At 42.2% G+C, this 17,734-nt stretch overlaps 1 protein-coding gene across 1 annotated transcript in view; it reads left to right on the top strand.

The window, feature by feature from the left end:
- The first annotated feature begins 7,282 nt into the window (after nt 1-7,282).
- Nucleotides 7,283-17,734, top strand: part of LOC141139982 (glutathione S-transferase 3-like) — a 31,596-nt gene continuing 21,144 nt past the window's right edge. Inside the window, exons 1-4 of the mRNA XM_073626655.1 lie at nt 7,283-7,423; nt 10,273-10,369; nt 12,279-12,330; nt 12,839-12,971. Of these exons, the coding sequence (XP_073482756.1) occupies nt 10,283-10,369; nt 12,279-12,330; nt 12,839-12,971 (272 nt within the window). The 5' untranslated portion in view covers nt 7,283-7,423; nt 10,273-10,282. The remainder of the gene's footprint in view (nt 7,424-10,272; nt 10,370-12,278; nt 12,331-12,838; nt 12,972-17,734) is intronic.

Here is a 17,734-nt window from a genome sequence, read left to right as displayed (position 1 = left end):
ACCTCCCAACTGTCCCTGATTTCAAGGGACTGTCCCTGATTTAGAACAAAGTCCCTCTGTCTCTCTTTTCTGCTCATTTGTCTCCTCATTGTGGTCTGATCTATGTAGTTGTATATAAAATGCACTACTTGTCAAATAGTGTTTCCCAGTGCTAAATCTTTCATCCAATTTCTAATATGCTGCATTTGTAAATTCCACAAGCCAGTATAAAGGAATAGTAGTGGTAAAAAAAGCACTTGTGAGTTTAACCAATCGTTTTTTTGTACAATTCTCCTTTAAAGGTGCCGTGACAAGGGGTGTGTCCTATGCCTACATACTTTTGCTAAAAGGTGTCCCTCATTCCCATCTCAGAAAGTTGGGTGGTATGGCCTAGACCTAGTTCTAGATTTATTAAAGCTCATAGTTGAGAATAACCCAAGCACTGGTGTCAGCAGACACATTATTAACTCCCAGCACTGGTGTCAGCAGATACATTATTAACCCCCAGCACTGGTGTCAGCAGACGCACTATTAACCCCGGCACTGGTGTCAGCAGACACATTATTAAACCCCAGCATTACCCCCCAACACTTCACATATACCCCCCAACACTTCACAAATACCCCCACATTCCACAAATACCCCCCAATACTTTACAAATACCCCCTCACACCACAAACACTTCACAAAAATCCCCCCCAACACTTCACAAATACACCCCCACACTTCACAAATACCCCTCTTCACAAATTTCAACCCCAGTCACCCCACTAAGGACTTTGCTCAGCCTCGGTGTGATGGCTCACTTACCTCTCCTGGCAGTCAGCTGGTGGTCTGATCTTCTGCCTCCTGAGTCCTCTCCTCCTGTCAGGTCCTGGCTTCAACACAGGCCTAGTGGTAGGGCATACCGAGAACACCACAATCTCCCGCTCTGAGGTGGCAGCAGGACCCTGGATCCAGGGCTGGGTACAGTCTCCGAGAGAGCCCAGCTCTGGTTGATCATCAGTGCTTAGGTGGGCGGGGCGATGGGCAGATCCTCTCTCCGTTCTGTTCTCTAACTGCTCTCTTGTGTTGTGTCTGTTTTCCTTTGCTGTGCGCGCTGGGCTGCAGCAGCATGCGTGGCAGGACACAGGAGACAGAGAAAGAAAGCTCCCAGCCGTTGTGCACTGCCAAGTGTGAGCCCGCGACCCCCAGTGGGGGGGGGCACAATGTACCTGACATTACAGGCACTTCAGCGCCCCCCCACGGCGCCTGGGTGCGATGCACCCGCCTAGGATCTGCCCTGCCTGCAGGCCATTTGTAACCGGTCTGCGGGCTGTAAATGGCCCGTGGGCCAGTACTTTGAGACCCCTGCTGCCCTGCTGGATATGATAGTTGGGTGCTTCCTCCCACCCTTTCATCATGAGGATTCTTTGCAGGACAGTCTACACCTGGGTTATCTCATACTCCTTTCAGACATACTTACCCTACCTCCCACTCATGAGTATCCCACAGGGGAATAGCCTAACTTGTAGCTATGGTGGAGACGAGGCAAAAGGGAGCCAATTTTAAACCACAGGGGAACATTCACTTTGCTGAAGGCCTACACAACACTCAAACTGGATGGCGATTTGTCCCTTGCACCAGAGCTGAATCCAGTTTTAACACAGGTCTTAGCATCTGATTCTAGCTCTACTTCAGGCACGCAACAAGTGTTCTACTTGAACAAAGCAGAATTCTCTGCATCCATGTCATAATTCCTCGGACAGATTACGGTCTTAATTCAGCCAACAACTGGAGTCAGACCCTGATATGCCGGTCCCAGTGGAGGGGAATGAAGAGGATGTTGAAGCACTGTTTGAGGAAGCTGCAGAAGATTTCTGTCCACCACATTGTCACTATATTGAAGAGGGAGCTTTAAGCAACATGTTTGCAAATGTTAGGGAGCTTAAACCCTCTGCATAGTGCAAATTAACTTTACTCCATCTTGTCAATTTCCTTTGAGCACAAAGAGGCCTACAAAAATTTGCAAAACATTCCCTGTTCATGAACAGATAGAATGTGCACACTATAACAACTGGGTCACTCCTAAATGGGTTTTTACACCCACAAAAAATCTTTGCTGAACTCTAACATCTCACTGTACCTATTGAAAGTGTTCCATCTTTTAAAGATTCTGCTGACAGAAAATGTCACATGTTCTTAAAAGATCTCTTCAACCTAGCAGGCCCAGCCCTGTGACCAGCTCTTGCTGCAATTTCTGTATATCAAACTGCAGCTAACTGGACTGGGACTATGAATAACCAACATGACCATGTATTTCAGAGCTCGACGCGTTTCGTGGGTTATCCCACTCGTCAGGAGCGGATGCGATAAATATACCTATGGAGTATATATAAAGATGTAGTGAACCGTACTCTAGAAAAAACTACTATATTACAATATTGATGTGTAAAGATGGTTGGCCAACCGCACTCACCCACTCAGACAGTAAAAGCAATGCGGGGCAGCCGGCACAGGGTTAGCTGAGGACATAACTTCACCACGGGAGCTGAGGTGGCATAATACAGAGGTGCAACGTCAGGTAATGTAGGGGCGTGTAGGGTATAGCTGGAGTGTCCATATAACAAAAAATAATAGTGTGTGTATTCCATAAAGCAGGAGTACCTGGGAACAGAATATTAATTGTATGTATAGTTATAGCAATAATATATTATGAGTGATAATAGTATTAATTAATGGTGAACCCAGTATAGTTCCATAGGAAGTGATAACAAGATTGCGTGGTGCCAAGGATTATTGAAAAGCCTATGTCTGTGAATGATGGATAATTACATAGGTCTACAAAGGTATAGAGGACTAAAAAAATAGCCAAGTGGGAAACATAGGCGGAATATTGAAGTGGAGAGCTGCACCACCAAAAGGGACAGAAAGAAGGGGGGAGTTTGAACCGAAGGCAAAGCAAAGGAAAAGAAAAAGAAAAAAACTAACCCCATCGCTGCATCAGAGCACCACCAGCAAACCAGTGTAGCTGGTGTGCAATAGCCCCAGAGGGAGACTGGTCAATAAGAGCAGCTCGCTTCAATGGGGAGATGAATATATGCCACCAACGCCACGCAGGTGAGCCAATGGGGGGGAGAGAGTACAGCACCTGAACCGAGTGAGCACTCAGCAACAGGCGCGGGGACTCCCCCATATGGATACACGAGATATTGTGGCCGAGCGCAGGCGCAATGACGTCATGGCTGATGTCACACGCACAGCGCGGCAACCGTCACACACAGTGTGACAAGCGTGGCGGCAATGCATAGAGGGGCACCCGCCCGATCTTCCTGAACACCGAGGGAGGAGGGGGAGGGGCCGCTGAGCGCATCGCAGCTCCCACGATGAAGGAGGGCCACAGCGTCACCCAAGTGCCAAACCATCCACACAAGCACAAAACTGGCCAGATGGGGAGAATGTGTCGGATATCTGAATAAAGACAAAAACAAGCCATGTAGGAACATCTGACCAGTACAGGGAATATTGCATGTACAGGAATACCATGTGCAAAACTCAAAGGCATAAACATAGAGAAACGGTGTAAATGAATATTAATATTGTCAATATGTAAACCTTAACATGAGGTACCCTATAAATGAGGGCAGACCTCACACAGGGATGGCAGGGGAACACTGCCAATCCCACATATACCACGTATACACATATACATATACACTGCCAATCCCACATATACAATTGCTTCCATCCCGGTATATATGTTTAAAATTTGCAAAATATTCCGTTCATGAACAGATAGAATGTGCACACTATAACAACTGGGTCACTCCTAAATGGGGTTTTACACCCACAAAAAATCTTTGCTGAACTCTAACATCTCACTGTACGTATTGAAATTGTTCCATCTTTTAAAGATTCTGCTGACAGAAAATGTCACATGTTCTTAAAAGATCTCTTCAATCTATCAGGCCCAGCCCTGCGACCAGCTCTTGCTGCAATTTCTGTATATCAAACTACAGCTAACTTGACTGGGACTATGAATAACCAACATGACCATGTATTTCATGATTGTGCTGTTGCAGAGCAATTACAACTGCCTTCTGCTTTTCTCTTTTGTAGATGCCTTAGAACATGTCATAAAACAAATATCCAGAATGGCTCTAACCTCCATTCCTGAGCAGAATCTTATGGCTAAAGGCTTGGACAGCAGCAGCTGCCTGTAAAAGTTACCTCACATGTATGCAATTTCAAGGAAGATATTTGTTTAGTGATGCACTGGAGCAATTTATCAAAGAGCTCAAAGGTGGGAAAGTTTTATTCCTCAGAGGACGGTGACAACCCCCCCTTCTCAGGAGCTCCTAACTCCTCTAAATCCAGAGCATCTCCACACTCAAACCAGGCTTCAACTTCAAAACCTAATATAACACTATGCATTGTTACTGAGAATGCAGAACTTTATTCTTCCACAAACTGGGAGCATTCAGCACTTTTACTTACCATAGCCTTAATACAGAGACTTCTGGGAATTGTAGGCTGAAAGCAGAACTTTTCTCACAGTAAAGCTGAAGTTAAACTACAGAGCCCATGAACAATAACAGAGGGGCAGGGGGATATAAAATGAAAAGCCTGGGAAGACACAAGGTGAGTTGGAGAGAGACTTTGCAAGTGGAAGGAGTGTGTGAGAGTTCTTACCAAGCTGTGCTGTTTCGGACCCGACCGGATTGGGCTGGAGTGTACAGAGTAGCTGGGGAAGCGGAGAAGAAGACTGTTAAGCCGAACATCATATGGAAAGGTCTGCTACGGGTAGACTTTTAAGCTGCAGGAGGGCGTGAATCGCAGCCACCACTGACGCATCTTTAGTTAAAGGAAGACCCCACCGCAGGACACCCACCGCTTCTCTGATTGTTGCAAAAGGACTGGGTGACCGATTTAATGTATCGGGTCAATACGCCCCTCAGACATCTCCTCTAGTGCCTCTAGGAGGCTATCCTTGGTTTCCCCCAGGAACAGAACCTGGATTCTTTAGCTCCTGGGGATCTGATGGAAAACTGCCTGTGCCAAATTTAACCCACAGGGTACCTTATCACCCCTCTCTGTTTTACAATCATCCTATGGTGTTATTCCCTTTGTAACCTGGATATACCACCAAATTGCAGACTTTTAAAATAAATTCAAACCCCAATTAAGGCCTCTTAATACACTTACCTCCTTTGAATACTTATGTGTAAATCTCCTGGAATCCAAACATCTCTTGTCACAGATGTACAAGCTGGTGCTTAGCATACAGTCTGCCTCTGTCCCCTACTATATTAGGGAATGGGAGAGGGAGCTAGGACATGATCTTACCCCTTCGCAGGTTCTCAGGATGATCAAACTAACACATACAACCTCCATTAGCTCCTAAATTCAGGAGTCATCTTATAAATGCCTAAGCAGATGGTATAGGACCCCTTCACGTTTAGGCCTAAATGTTTCCAACGGCAGATGTTGGCGGGGTTGCGATCAACAGGGCACATTTCTCAATCTATGGTGGTCCTGTCCCAAGATTAAGACCTTCTGGGGCGCCATTACCCCATGGATTAAAAAATGACTTATACCCATAGAAAAAATTAACCTATGCACTTTCTTTTCCATGGGGTTCCTTCTGCCATTAAATTATATAAAAATAGCATTACTCCCCACTTGCTAAACGCAGCCAAATCCCTGATCCCCAGATTTTGGAAACAGGCATCCTGTCCTATGCTTTTAGATTGGAAAAAGGAGGTGGATGCCATCATGAAGGCGGAACGATGGACACACATAGAGACCAGCAAGAGAAATTTAGGGACATTTGGTCTTTCACACTGGAGACACAGGAGAGGCTCTTTACAGGTGCTATTTTCAGCGCTGTAACGCCTGTAAAGCGCCTCAGTGTGAAAGTAGCCTAAAGTGAACTATGCCTACAGATTCATCCTTTTAAAGTGATCCTTACCAACAATTCTATATCATAAATTAAACTCTGCCAACAACTTCATCTTTTAAAATGACCTGTGCCAACAGTTTCATTTCGTAATAGGGGTAAATCTCCCCAGCAGGAGCACACACAGCATTAAAAACATGACAGGGCTCAACTCCTCCCCATTCCATCCAAACCTAAAAAATGCCTTTATATACATTTAAGAACAGGGATAAAACACGAGAATATGACTGGATCCTGTGCCTGCATATGCGACTGAATGTTTTTAACCCAAGTACATATCTAGCGGATTGTACACTAATGCTCAGTGCATGCAGCCGAGTCCTAGTTTGCCACATTCAACATCCAAATAATGTTCCTTTAATGCATCTTGCTTCTCAAAGGACCACCATAGTACACGCATAAAGAAAAAAAAAAACCTTAGCTGACTGATGCTCAAACATGTGGGAATGTATGCAAAGATTCACACCTGAGCTGTACAATACCCCTACTGTATCTATACAGATCACTGCATCTTTTAAAAAAATTCAAGCCTATGTAGACCACAAACATGGTGGATGCATTCTATTTTTGTCTACAGGGTTTTTCCTTGCATTTAGTTTCACCTGGTGATCCTGCAAGTAACATATATTGCCTGTACTATAGTGACAATTGGGTGGGGGGCAGCAATCATGATCTACCTGTTGATCGCAGGCAGGTGACGAGTAGATCGTGATCCTTGCTTGCCAACTCCCAGGACCTGGACAGGAGGGGTGACGGGTTGGTAATTATTGGACTACTGCTTTGTCCCCCCTGTGTACTCTCCTGCCCCCCCTCCCTCCTCTCCCGCTGGCTGCTGCAGGGATCTTTCTAGGATGAAGAACAGGGGAAAAGGGAGGGTAAATAAGTCATTTACTGGCCCCTTTTCTGAATGAACACAGTGAGTGATCGATGTATGCGTTCATGCATAACTGAAGCATAGTAAACTGTACTTCACCCTACTATACCATAACTGGTTTTATCCCAACTATACCATAACTGGTTTTATATCTACAATTTCTTAACTGGTTTTATCTCTACTATACCATAACTGGTTTTATCCCAACTATACCATAACTGGTTTTATATCTACAATTCCTTAACTGGTTTTATCTCTACTATACCATAACTGGTTTTATCCCAACTATACCATAACTGGTTTTATATCTACAATTCCTTAACTGGTTTTATCTCTACTATACCATAGCTGGTTTTATCCCTACTATACCATAACTGGTTTTATATCTACTATTCCTTAACTGGTTTTATCTCTACTATGCCATGACTGGTTTTACTTATATTACTTTGAAACTTTTAAAAGTCAAATATCTTTCTGCTTTCCTTAAACACTCAAATCTGAAAAACAGGTTTGGTTGGCTGGACCCCACCCTCCATATACTAATACAGTGCACTTGCTATAACTGTCACTGTGTAGTCAGTGTTTGATCAGAAGACTTCACATTGAATTGCTGTGCATTCCTTTGTCTGGAGGTAGGATCGAATTTATAATTCAAGCATATATAAAATATTTCAAATTCCAGATTGCTAGGTTACCAGTGAACAAAAGAGCTTTACACACTTTTTTGCCAAACAGATTGTTATCTAGGGGGCTACTTTCTCAGTTCTTGTAGACATTAATGTGTTCAGCAGGAATACTAATGTGTGTGTGTATTCTTTTTCTAGCGATTGTTAATAATATATTGTGCATTTGTATATCTACATGGGTATGTTAACTGCTTCTAATATACAGTATCTATTTCTTTTCAAAGTACAAAGCATTTGCAATATATCCCTGGTACAGCAAAATTATAAGCGTGCAATTCTATCCGGATGATCCTACATGGCTCATCTAGGGCGCACCCTGCTTTGTTGTTGAAATATTTTTCACAGTAATAGAACTTATGCTTCAGGATATAATGCAGGCATGCCAGAATAAAAGCTAAACTACTGGCAAATAGCTAAATACACAGATGAAATGCATACTGTATATGGGATCTGTTTTCCTGACCAAAGGATTTTATTTCTGTCTATCCAGTTCTGTGATTTACACTGCTCTACCACTCACCACATTAGTGGTTGTGCCAGCAGTCGTGGATAGCCTCAGCTCTTCGCACACACCTGTGCATTCCAGCTACAGGAATCTGCAGGATTTTTAATCACCCATGTGAAGGACCGGTCTTGTCCCTCCCTTAAGCCTAGTAGACATGCACCGAATGTTGGGCGGCTTCGGCTGGTTTAATAGAAACCGACTGTCATTCAGCCCGTTTGTACGGCAGCCAGTCCAACAGAACCCAGCCGAATGGGACATGACTGGAAAAGGTCTGCCGATCGGCATCCAATCAGTGCTCTCAGCCAATGTCTGAGAGTAGGGTTGCCACCTCATCCCTTTAAAACTGAACACATATGAATTACACAGGTTCTGTGGCTAATTAAGGTGGTAATTAAACTTACTTGGTGCCTTATCTGCACTAAAATAGCCTCAGAACCTGTGTAATTCATATGTGTTTGGGTTTAAAGGGATGAGGTGGCAACTCTAGCTGAGAGTGCTGACCAGTGTGTTCTGGCGGGGGGATCGTTGTACCAACATCAGATTGTTAGTACAGCGGCTTCTCCTGAGCTCTTCAGGGTTTTTTTTTTACATTCAGCCCACTGGGCTGAGCAAAAAAGAAAAAAAAAAACTCAGTGTGTACCAGGCTTTAGCCTGTGACTGCACAATGAAAGGAGAACTACACTAAGGAGTTTGTCTCTATCAATGAGTTTATCTCTCTATCACTATGCCTTCTCCTTTATCAGCATGCTTTTGCCATGCAGCACAACTGATTGTCTCTCAATGTGCTGCTTCTCTCTCTCCCAGTCTCAATTCTGCTGTACAGCAAGATGGTATGGAGTCAAATTCAAATACTTACAATATTTGTCTTTAAAAAACAAAAAAAAATGCAAAGATATATAAAGAAATACGGAGCTGCATTTATTTTATTTGTCTTTTTTTACCTGCCTGGACTACAGATTTAAAGTTGAATTCTGGGGAAAATAAAAAACTAACTTGCAGTGGGGCTCTTCCTAGGGTATCATTAAATAGCAAACAACAAATGGGATAACACCGCTCCAGGTGATAGTAATACCTTTAACGATCAGGTGCAAGTCCAGTCCGTGATCTGGGTAACTGATACAGGAGACAAAGTGATTGACCGCACTCCAAGCATAAGGAAAATTGCTTTATTGGTATAAACCATCGAGGTTACAGCATCATGACAGCACATCCATTTTGATAGAAATAAGGCATGACAGGTCTTCTTTATTGAGAGATCTGGGGTACAAGACGCCAAATCTCCCCTCTACCCTGGAAAGCATGAGGTTAAAAAAAAACATTAATCTCTGCTTTCCAGAAAAAAAATGGTAGTGTTTACTTCTGCCAAAACTGGATGTGACATCAGGTCGCTTCCGACCCCCCCAGGAGCATAGAGATGGCTGGGGACCATCTGGTCCACGGCCGGCTCTGTGATAATCCGGCAAAAGCACCGAATGGGATCCTGGGCTCTCCAATCACACGGGGAGATCCTGGATTGGGGCAGATGGGGGTGATGTCCCCTCCCGCTGCCTGTAAAAGCAATCCAACAGCTAATCAGCCCCTAGGATGGCTTTTATATGAGAGGGAATCACTGAAAAGAAAAGATACCAGGATGCTGCCTGTAGCTGCAGGCATCATCCTGACATAACCACTTCAACCTAAGGAGGTCCATAGACTTCCTACAATGGGGAAGTGGTCTCTGTTGCAAAAGTGAGACATGAGGGGTCTGTTTTATACCCTTAATATTTCACCAAAGCCCCCAGTGGGGCTCAAAGTTTGATGGATGATTGTTAATCTGTCCCATTACTTTTCGTCCCGTAAAAAGTTGGAGGCACGTATACAAACTGTTGTAATTCCTACACCGTTCACCTGATTTGGATGTAAATACCCTCAAATTAAAGCTGAAAGTCTGTAGTTAAAGCACATCTTGTTTGTTTCATTTCAAATCCATTGTGGTGGTGTATAGAGCCAAAAAGATTAGAATTGTGTAGATGTCCCAATATTTATGGACCTGACTGTATGTATGTATCTTGTATTGTGAGAAGGAGCATTAAAGTACAGTCATTGTGTAATGCTGCCAAGCAGTGAACAGAACCTGAGTATTAAATTAACAAATATGACTGTTTGTATGTGTATATCATTTTTTTTTAACTTTAACAGATATCTCTTTTACACGTTAATCCAAATGAAAACACTATACATTCACTGTAATTCCAAATAGATTTTGCATCACATGGATATCCTATAATCTTCACAAGTTTATTTTTTTTAGGCCTGTAACCATGTGTGACAAACCAGTGCTTCACTACTTCAATGGAAGGGGTAGAGCAGAGTGTATCCGCTGGCTTCTTGCTGCAGTTGGTATCGAGGTTAGTATAAGTGCAATTCCTCTTTTAACAAAAAAAAGTTTAAAAAAATATGCCATTAGTGTAAGAAATACAATGAAAGCTGCTTTTTTTTTTCTGCTCCTCTCCACTACTCTTCTCTACAGACTCACAACTCTAGTGCCCCATACACACGGTCGGATTTTCCAACGGAAAATGTGTGATAGGACCTTGTTGTCGGAAATTCCGACCGTGTGTAGGCTCCATCACACATTTTCCATCAGATTTTCAGACACACAAAGTTTGAGAGCAGGATATAAAATTTTCCGACAACAAAATCCGTTGTCGGAAATTCCGATCGTGTGTACACAAATCTGACGGACAAAGTGCCACGCATGCTCAGAATAAATAAAGAGATGAAAGCTATTGGCCACTGCCCCGTTTATAGTCGCGACGTACGTGTTTTACGTCACCGCGTTTAGAACGATCGGATTTTCCGACAACTTTGTGTGACCGTGTGTATGCAAGACAAGTTTGAGCCAACATCCGCCGGAAAAAATCCTAGGATTTTGTTGTCGGAATGTCCGAACAAAGTCCGACCGTGTGTATGGGGCATAGCACTGTTTCTCTTGAGGGTTGAATGACACCCTTCTTCTTCCAACCCACTTCCTGTAAGCCCAGGTTGTCAAAGATTCAACCCCTGGGAGTGAATCCTCACCCTGGGCTGAGCTGACAGTACTCCTGGATGCAACAGGGCTCCCATGTAATTAAATGCTGTTAAAGCTGTTGGATCCTGCTCTCAGTGCTGCTTCTTTGAACTTACAGGAAAGAGTGGACAGTGCAGTCTTGAATCAGTCTTTTGGTTTAGAAAAGTGAGGGAGTGTGCCTTGCAAGGGAGTGAGGGAGTGCAGGAGTGTGCCTTGCAAACCTAGGCTATAGGGTTATGTGTTTTATATTGAGGCACACAATGTAGGTTCACGAAAGTAGTCCCTGCATGGAAGGGACTAGTCTCTATAGCAGGGATATGCAATTAGCAGACCTCCAACTGTTGCAGAACTACAAGTCCCATGAGGCATAGCAAGACTCTGACAGCCACAAGCATGACACCCAAAGGCAGAGGCATAATGGAACGTGTAGTTTTGCAACAGATGGAGGTCCGCTAATTGCATATCCCTGCTCTATAGGATGCTACAAGAGAAAGGAGCTACCCTAAAACAGGTAACAGGCACCAGTCATGGCACCAGCTTAAAGTGGTAGTAAAGTAATTTCTGGTACTTTTAGCTACAGGTAAGTTTTTATAATAAAGCCTTCCTGTAGGTAGAGTCAATGTATCTCCTAAATATGCACCGTTCAGGAGATATTCCATGGAGCAGCAGCCTGTGATGTCAATGGCGCATGCGCTCTGAAGGAACAGCACACCATGCCGATGCATAGAAGCACATTATGATATTGCCTTGCAGGGTGAATTTCTTTTTTTTTTAAACTGGAACATAGAAAGGGATTACAAAATAAAGATGCTGCATACTCAGTGATTAAATCAGCTGCTAATAAATGCGATTAAAAGTGATAAATTATCACTTAAAGTAAAAATACACATACCTCTTGCATTTATTATTTTTTTTATAGTCTTGATTTAAGCATAATTTAGAAAATAAAATTTATTATGTACCTGATTATTCATTTATTGTTTTTACATTTCATGATGAGAAGGCCTGGTGTAAGACTGGAATTGACCTAAAACTGGCCACAGATTTAAGGAGATGATCGCTCATACATGCGTGCAGCCTGCCTTGCAACTGTCCTCTGTTTGTGGCCACCATTAGGCCAAGACTTCGGGTCTCCAATTTGCCTTACAGATGCTGGTTTTAAGTAAATACAAACAGAAAATTTCTAGTATACATGAATGTTTTATTGCCTGATGCCACTTATTTATTTATTCATTTTATCTTGACAGTTTACAGAGGATTTTATTGATAAAAAGGAGCAATATGACCAGATGCTTAAAAGTACGTATTTATTACTATTTATCCTGTCCATGCTGATTTCTCAAGCAAGTCTTTGGCTTTGTTGGGCTGTTATGTACCATGTGTTTGGTACTTGGTACTCTACATTTGTTTTTTACATTATTTAAATTATTATAATACAGGGTTTTATATAGCACCCACAGTTTAAGCAGCGCTTCACATCATGGCAGACAGTACAATTCCAATACTGTTTAATACAGTTAGAATCAGAGGGCCCTGCTCATTAGATCTTACAAAATGTAGTGCTGCAGGGGTTGCTGATGGCATTCTTCTCCAAAATGCACCTTCGCCTAACTAGACAAAAATCCTTGCACCTGCCCTGGATATAGGCCTTACATCCTATAATACAAAGCATGAGCCTCTGTAGAGGTTCATAGAGCTGTATTCTGTGTTAGTTCCTGCAAGATTGTTCTCATTATTAACTTTTTGCGCAGCATGGAGGTGACCTTTATTTACTCAGGCAACATTTGTTTTGTTTTTTTCACTCCAGATGGAGATTTGATGTTTCAGCAAATTCCAATGATGGAAATTGATGGCATGAAAATAATATCAACAAAAGCCATCCAGAACTACATAGCTGGAAAATACAACCTATATGGAAAGGACCTAAAAGAAAGAGCATAGTAAGTATTCAGTGAAAAAGTGTTCTCTCTATATATATAAATACATATAAATCGCACAGTAGTACTATGAACATGAATGTGTTTATAGTCATAGTAATAAATAAAATGGTGTCACATTCTTATACCATGACTTATAACACACTATATGCAATAAGGATCTTTGCGAAAGCCAGAAGTTGGAAACAAGGGCAACCAGTATGCCTTCTTTTAACACCTTTGCATGCTCTATACTCTGAAAAAAAAAAAAAAATATATATATATATATATATATATATATATATATATATAGCTAGTTGAGTTAATGCTAAAGAGCTCAATTTTGTTCTCATCTGACCACAGCACTTCCTCCCAATCCTTCTCTGAATCATTTAGATGTTCATTGTCAAACTTCAGATGGGCCTGTACACGTGCCTTCTTGAGGTGGGGGACCTTGCTGACGCTGCAGGATTTCAATCCATGGCAGTGTATTGTTACCAATGGTTTCTTTTGTGACTGTGGTCCCAACTGCCTTGAGATCATACAGTACACAAGCTCCTTCCACGTAGTTCTGGGCTGATCCCTCACTTTTCTCATCATTCTAACCCCATGAGGTGAAATCTTGCATGGAGCTCCAGACAGACGGCGATTGATGGTTATTTTGTATTTCTTCCATTTGCAAATAATCTCTCCAATAGTTGTCTCCTTCTCACCAAGCTTCTTGCTGATGGTCTTGTAGCCCATTCTAGCCTTGTGCAGGTCTACAATCTTGTCCATGATATCCTTTAACCGCTCTTTGGTCTTGCCCATAATGGTGGGTTTGAATGGAAGAAAGATATTCTGTGGACAGGTGTCTTTTATACACATAATGAGATGTCGTTAGGAGCACCTTCCTAAATTGACAGGACTAATCTGTGTAGCACATACTATAGCCAGTCTGTGGGAGCCAGAATTGTTAGTTGGTAGGGGATCAAATACTTATTTTACTCACTGAACTGCAACTCAAATTATAACATTTGTATTGTGTTTTTTCAGGATTTTTGGTTCATATTCTGTCTCTATCATTTAAAATACACTTATGATAAAAATTATAGACTCTTCGATTTATTTATTTATTTATTTTGTAAGTAGGCAAACTTACAAATCTGCAGGGAAACAAATAATTTCCCCACTGTATATAATAAGTATTGAGCACGTCACCATTTTTCTAGGTAAATATATTGCTAAAGGTGCCATTGACATGACATTTTCACTACTTGTTCGGTAACAACCCATGCAATCCATACATGCAAAAAAAACAAAACAAATAAGTTCAGAAATTTAAGTTATGTGTAATAAAATGGAATGGCACAGGGAAAAAGTATTGAACACGTGAAGGAAGGGAGGTGCAAAAAGACATGGAAAGCCAAGACACCAGCTTAAAACTATCAGTTATTAGAAAGCAATCCTGAACCCTGTCAGTGCAAATTAATATTAGGTGGTTCAGTCTCAACTGATGGCCTATAAAAAGGTGCCTCGTTACCAAGGTGTCCCACAAGGAACATCTCGTGAAGGGTAAAAGCAAAGAGCTCTCTCATGACCTTCAACCTTATTGTTGGAAAACATACTGATGGCATTGGTTACAGAAAGCTTCCTAAACTTATGAATGTTCCAGAGAGCACTGTTGGGGCCATAATCCGGAAGTGAAAAGAACATAATTTCACCATAAACCAGCCATGACCAGGTGCTCCTTGCAAGATTTCTGACAGGAGTGAAAAGCGGTTACAAATGTTTCAAATAAAACAATACGTAATGCACTCAACCGCCATGGCCTGTATGCAAGCTCACCATGCAAGACTCCATTGCTGAAGAAAAAGCATGTTGACGCTCGTTTAAAGTTTGTTGCACAACATTTAGACAAGCTTGTGAAATACTGGGAGAATATAGCCTGGTCAGATGAGACCAAAATTGAACTGTTTGGATGCCATAATACACACCATGTTTGGGGTTCAAATGGCACTGCGCATCACCCCAAAAATACCATACCAACAGTGAAATTTGGTGATGGACACATCATGGTGTGGGGCTGTTTTTTTTTCAGCATACAGTACTGGCAAACTTCAAGTCATTGAAGGAAAGATAAATGGAAAAATGGAAAAAGACATTCTTGATAAAAATCTGCTGCCATCTACCAGGATGATGAAGATGAAACGAGGGTGGACATTTCAGCATAACAATGATCCCAAACACAAAGCCAAGGAAACGCTCAGTTGGTTTCAAAGAAAGGAAAATAAAGCTGCTGGAATGGCCCAGCCAATCACCTGACTTGAATCCAAAAGAAAATCTATGGAAAGAACTAAAGATCAGAGTTCATAGAAGAGGCCCATAGAACCTTCAAGATTTGAAGACTGTTGGGTGGAAGAATGGGCCAAAATCACACCTGAGCAACGCATGCAACTAGTTTCTCCATACAGGAGACATCTTGGAGCTGTCATTACCAACAAAGGATTTTGTACGAAGTGTACAAAAAATGCATATGCATATCAGTTAGCATGTTCAATACTCTTTCCCTGTGTCATATCATTTTATTACACAACTTTATTTGTTTTGGTTTCTTTGTGTGTATGAATTGCACAGGTTGTTTCCTGACATGTGGTGAAAATGTCATGTCAATAGCACTTTTAGAAATAGATTTACCTAGAAAAATGGTGACGTGTTCAATACTTATTTTACTGTATATGTGTAGCCTTGCAAAAGTATTCACCCCTTGGCATTTTTCGTGTTTTGTTGCCTCACAACCTGGAATTAACACGGATTGTTTGAGGATTTGCGTCATTTAATTTGCAGAACATGACCACATGAAGGTGTGTGTGGTGTGTTTTTTTTTGTTTGTGAAGCAAACAACAAATAGGACAAAATAACAGAAAAAAAGTAAATGTGCATAACTATTCACCCCCCCCCCCCCAAAATCAATACTTTGTAGAGCCACTTTTTGTGGCTAAGTCTCTATGAGCTTGCCACATCTTACCACTGAGATTTTTTCCCATTCCTCCTTGCAAAACCGCTCCAGCTCCTTCAAGTTGGATGGTTTGCGCTTGTGAACAGCAATCTTTAAGTCTGACCACAGATTTTCTATTGGATTGAGGTCTGGGCTTTGACTAGGCCATTCCAACACATTTACATGTTTCCCCTTTAAACCACTCAAGTGTTGCTTTAGCAGTGTGTTTGGGGTCATTGTCCTGCTGGAAGGTGAACCTCCATCCTAGCCTCAAATCACACGCAGAGTGGTACAGGTTTTGCTCAAGAATATCACTGTATTTAGCACCATCCATCTTTCCCTCAACTCTGAACCAGTTTCCCAGTCCCAACTGCTGAAAAACATCCCCATAGCATCAGAGGTGGCTGGTGAAGTTTTAGGATTTGGGGGCATCAGACCCCGCCTTTTTTGAACCTTCCCATAAGCCCCACCCCTTAGAATCCACCCACTCCGTCCCTTTTAATCCACCCATAGTGTCTACAGCTCAGCATCACAGGACAGGGGTATACAGTCCTAGCATCACAGGACAGGGGTATATACAGTTGCAATAAAAAGTGTGTGAACCCTTTTGGAATGATATGGATTTCTACACAAATTGGTCATGAAATGTGATCTGATCTTCATCTAAGTCACAACAATAGACAATCATAGTCTGCTTAAACTAATAACACACAAATAATTAAATGTTACCATGTTTTTATTGAACACACCATGTAAACATTCACAGTGCAGGTGGAAAAAGTATGTGAACCCTTGGATTTAATAACTGGTTGAACCTCCTTTGGCAGCAATAACTTCAACCAAATGTTTCCTGTAGTTGCAGATCAGATGTGCACAACGGTCAGGAGTAATTCTTGACCAATCCTCTTTACAGAACTGTTTCAGTTCAGCAATATTCTTGGGATGTCTGGTGTGAATCGCTTTCTTGAAGCCATGCCACAGCATCTCAATCGGGTTGAGGTCAGGACTCTGACTGGGCCACTCCAGAAGGCGTATTTTCTTCTGTTTAAGCCATTCTGTTGTTGATTTACTTCTATGCTTTGGATTGTTGTCCTGTTGCAACACCCATCTTCTGTTGAGCTTCAGCTGGTGGACAGATGGCCTTAAGTTCTCCTGCAAAATGTCTTGATAAACTTGGGAATTCATTTTTCCTTTGATGATAGCAATCCGTCCAGGCCCTGACGCAGCAAAGCAGCCCAAAACCATGATGCCCCCACCACCATACTTCACAGTTGGGATGAGGTTTTGATGTTGGTGTGCTGTGCCTCTTTTTCTCCACACATAGTGTTGTGTGTTTCTTCCAAACAACTCAACTTTGGTTTCATCTGTCCACAGAATATTTTCCCAGTACTGCTGTGGAACATCCAGGTGCTCTTGTGCAAACTGTAAACTTGCAGCAATGTTTTTTTTGGACAGCAGTGGCTTCCTCTGCTGTATCCTCCTATGAAATCCATTCTTGGTTAGTGTTTTACGTATCGTAGATTCGCTAACAGTGATGTTAGCATATGCCAGAGACTTTTGTAAGTCTTTAGCTAACACTCTATGATTCTTCTTCACCTCATTGAGCAGTCTGCGCTGTGATCTTGCAGTCATCTGTCATCGGTTCAACAAACAGTTGAATTCTAAAATAGTGGATACTTCTAATCTAGAAGCATGGAGCACCAACCCTGGTTTTATGAAATGATCCTTCCCCTTTAGCCTGGGTTCACACTGATGCGATGTGAGAACCAATGCGGTTCCAGTGCCGGTTCCTGCATTGCATCTCTCCCGC

The sequence above is a fragment of the Aquarana catesbeiana genome, linkage group LG04, assembly GCF_042186555.1.
Source record: "Aquarana catesbeiana isolate 2022-GZ linkage group LG04, ASM4218655v1, whole genome shotgun sequence".
Taxonomy (NCBI): domain Eukaryota; kingdom Metazoa; phylum Chordata; class Amphibia; order Anura; family Ranidae; genus Aquarana; species Aquarana catesbeiana.
Note: the sequence above shows the minus strand (reverse complement) of the source record. Positions and strands in the feature narration are given on the sequence as shown.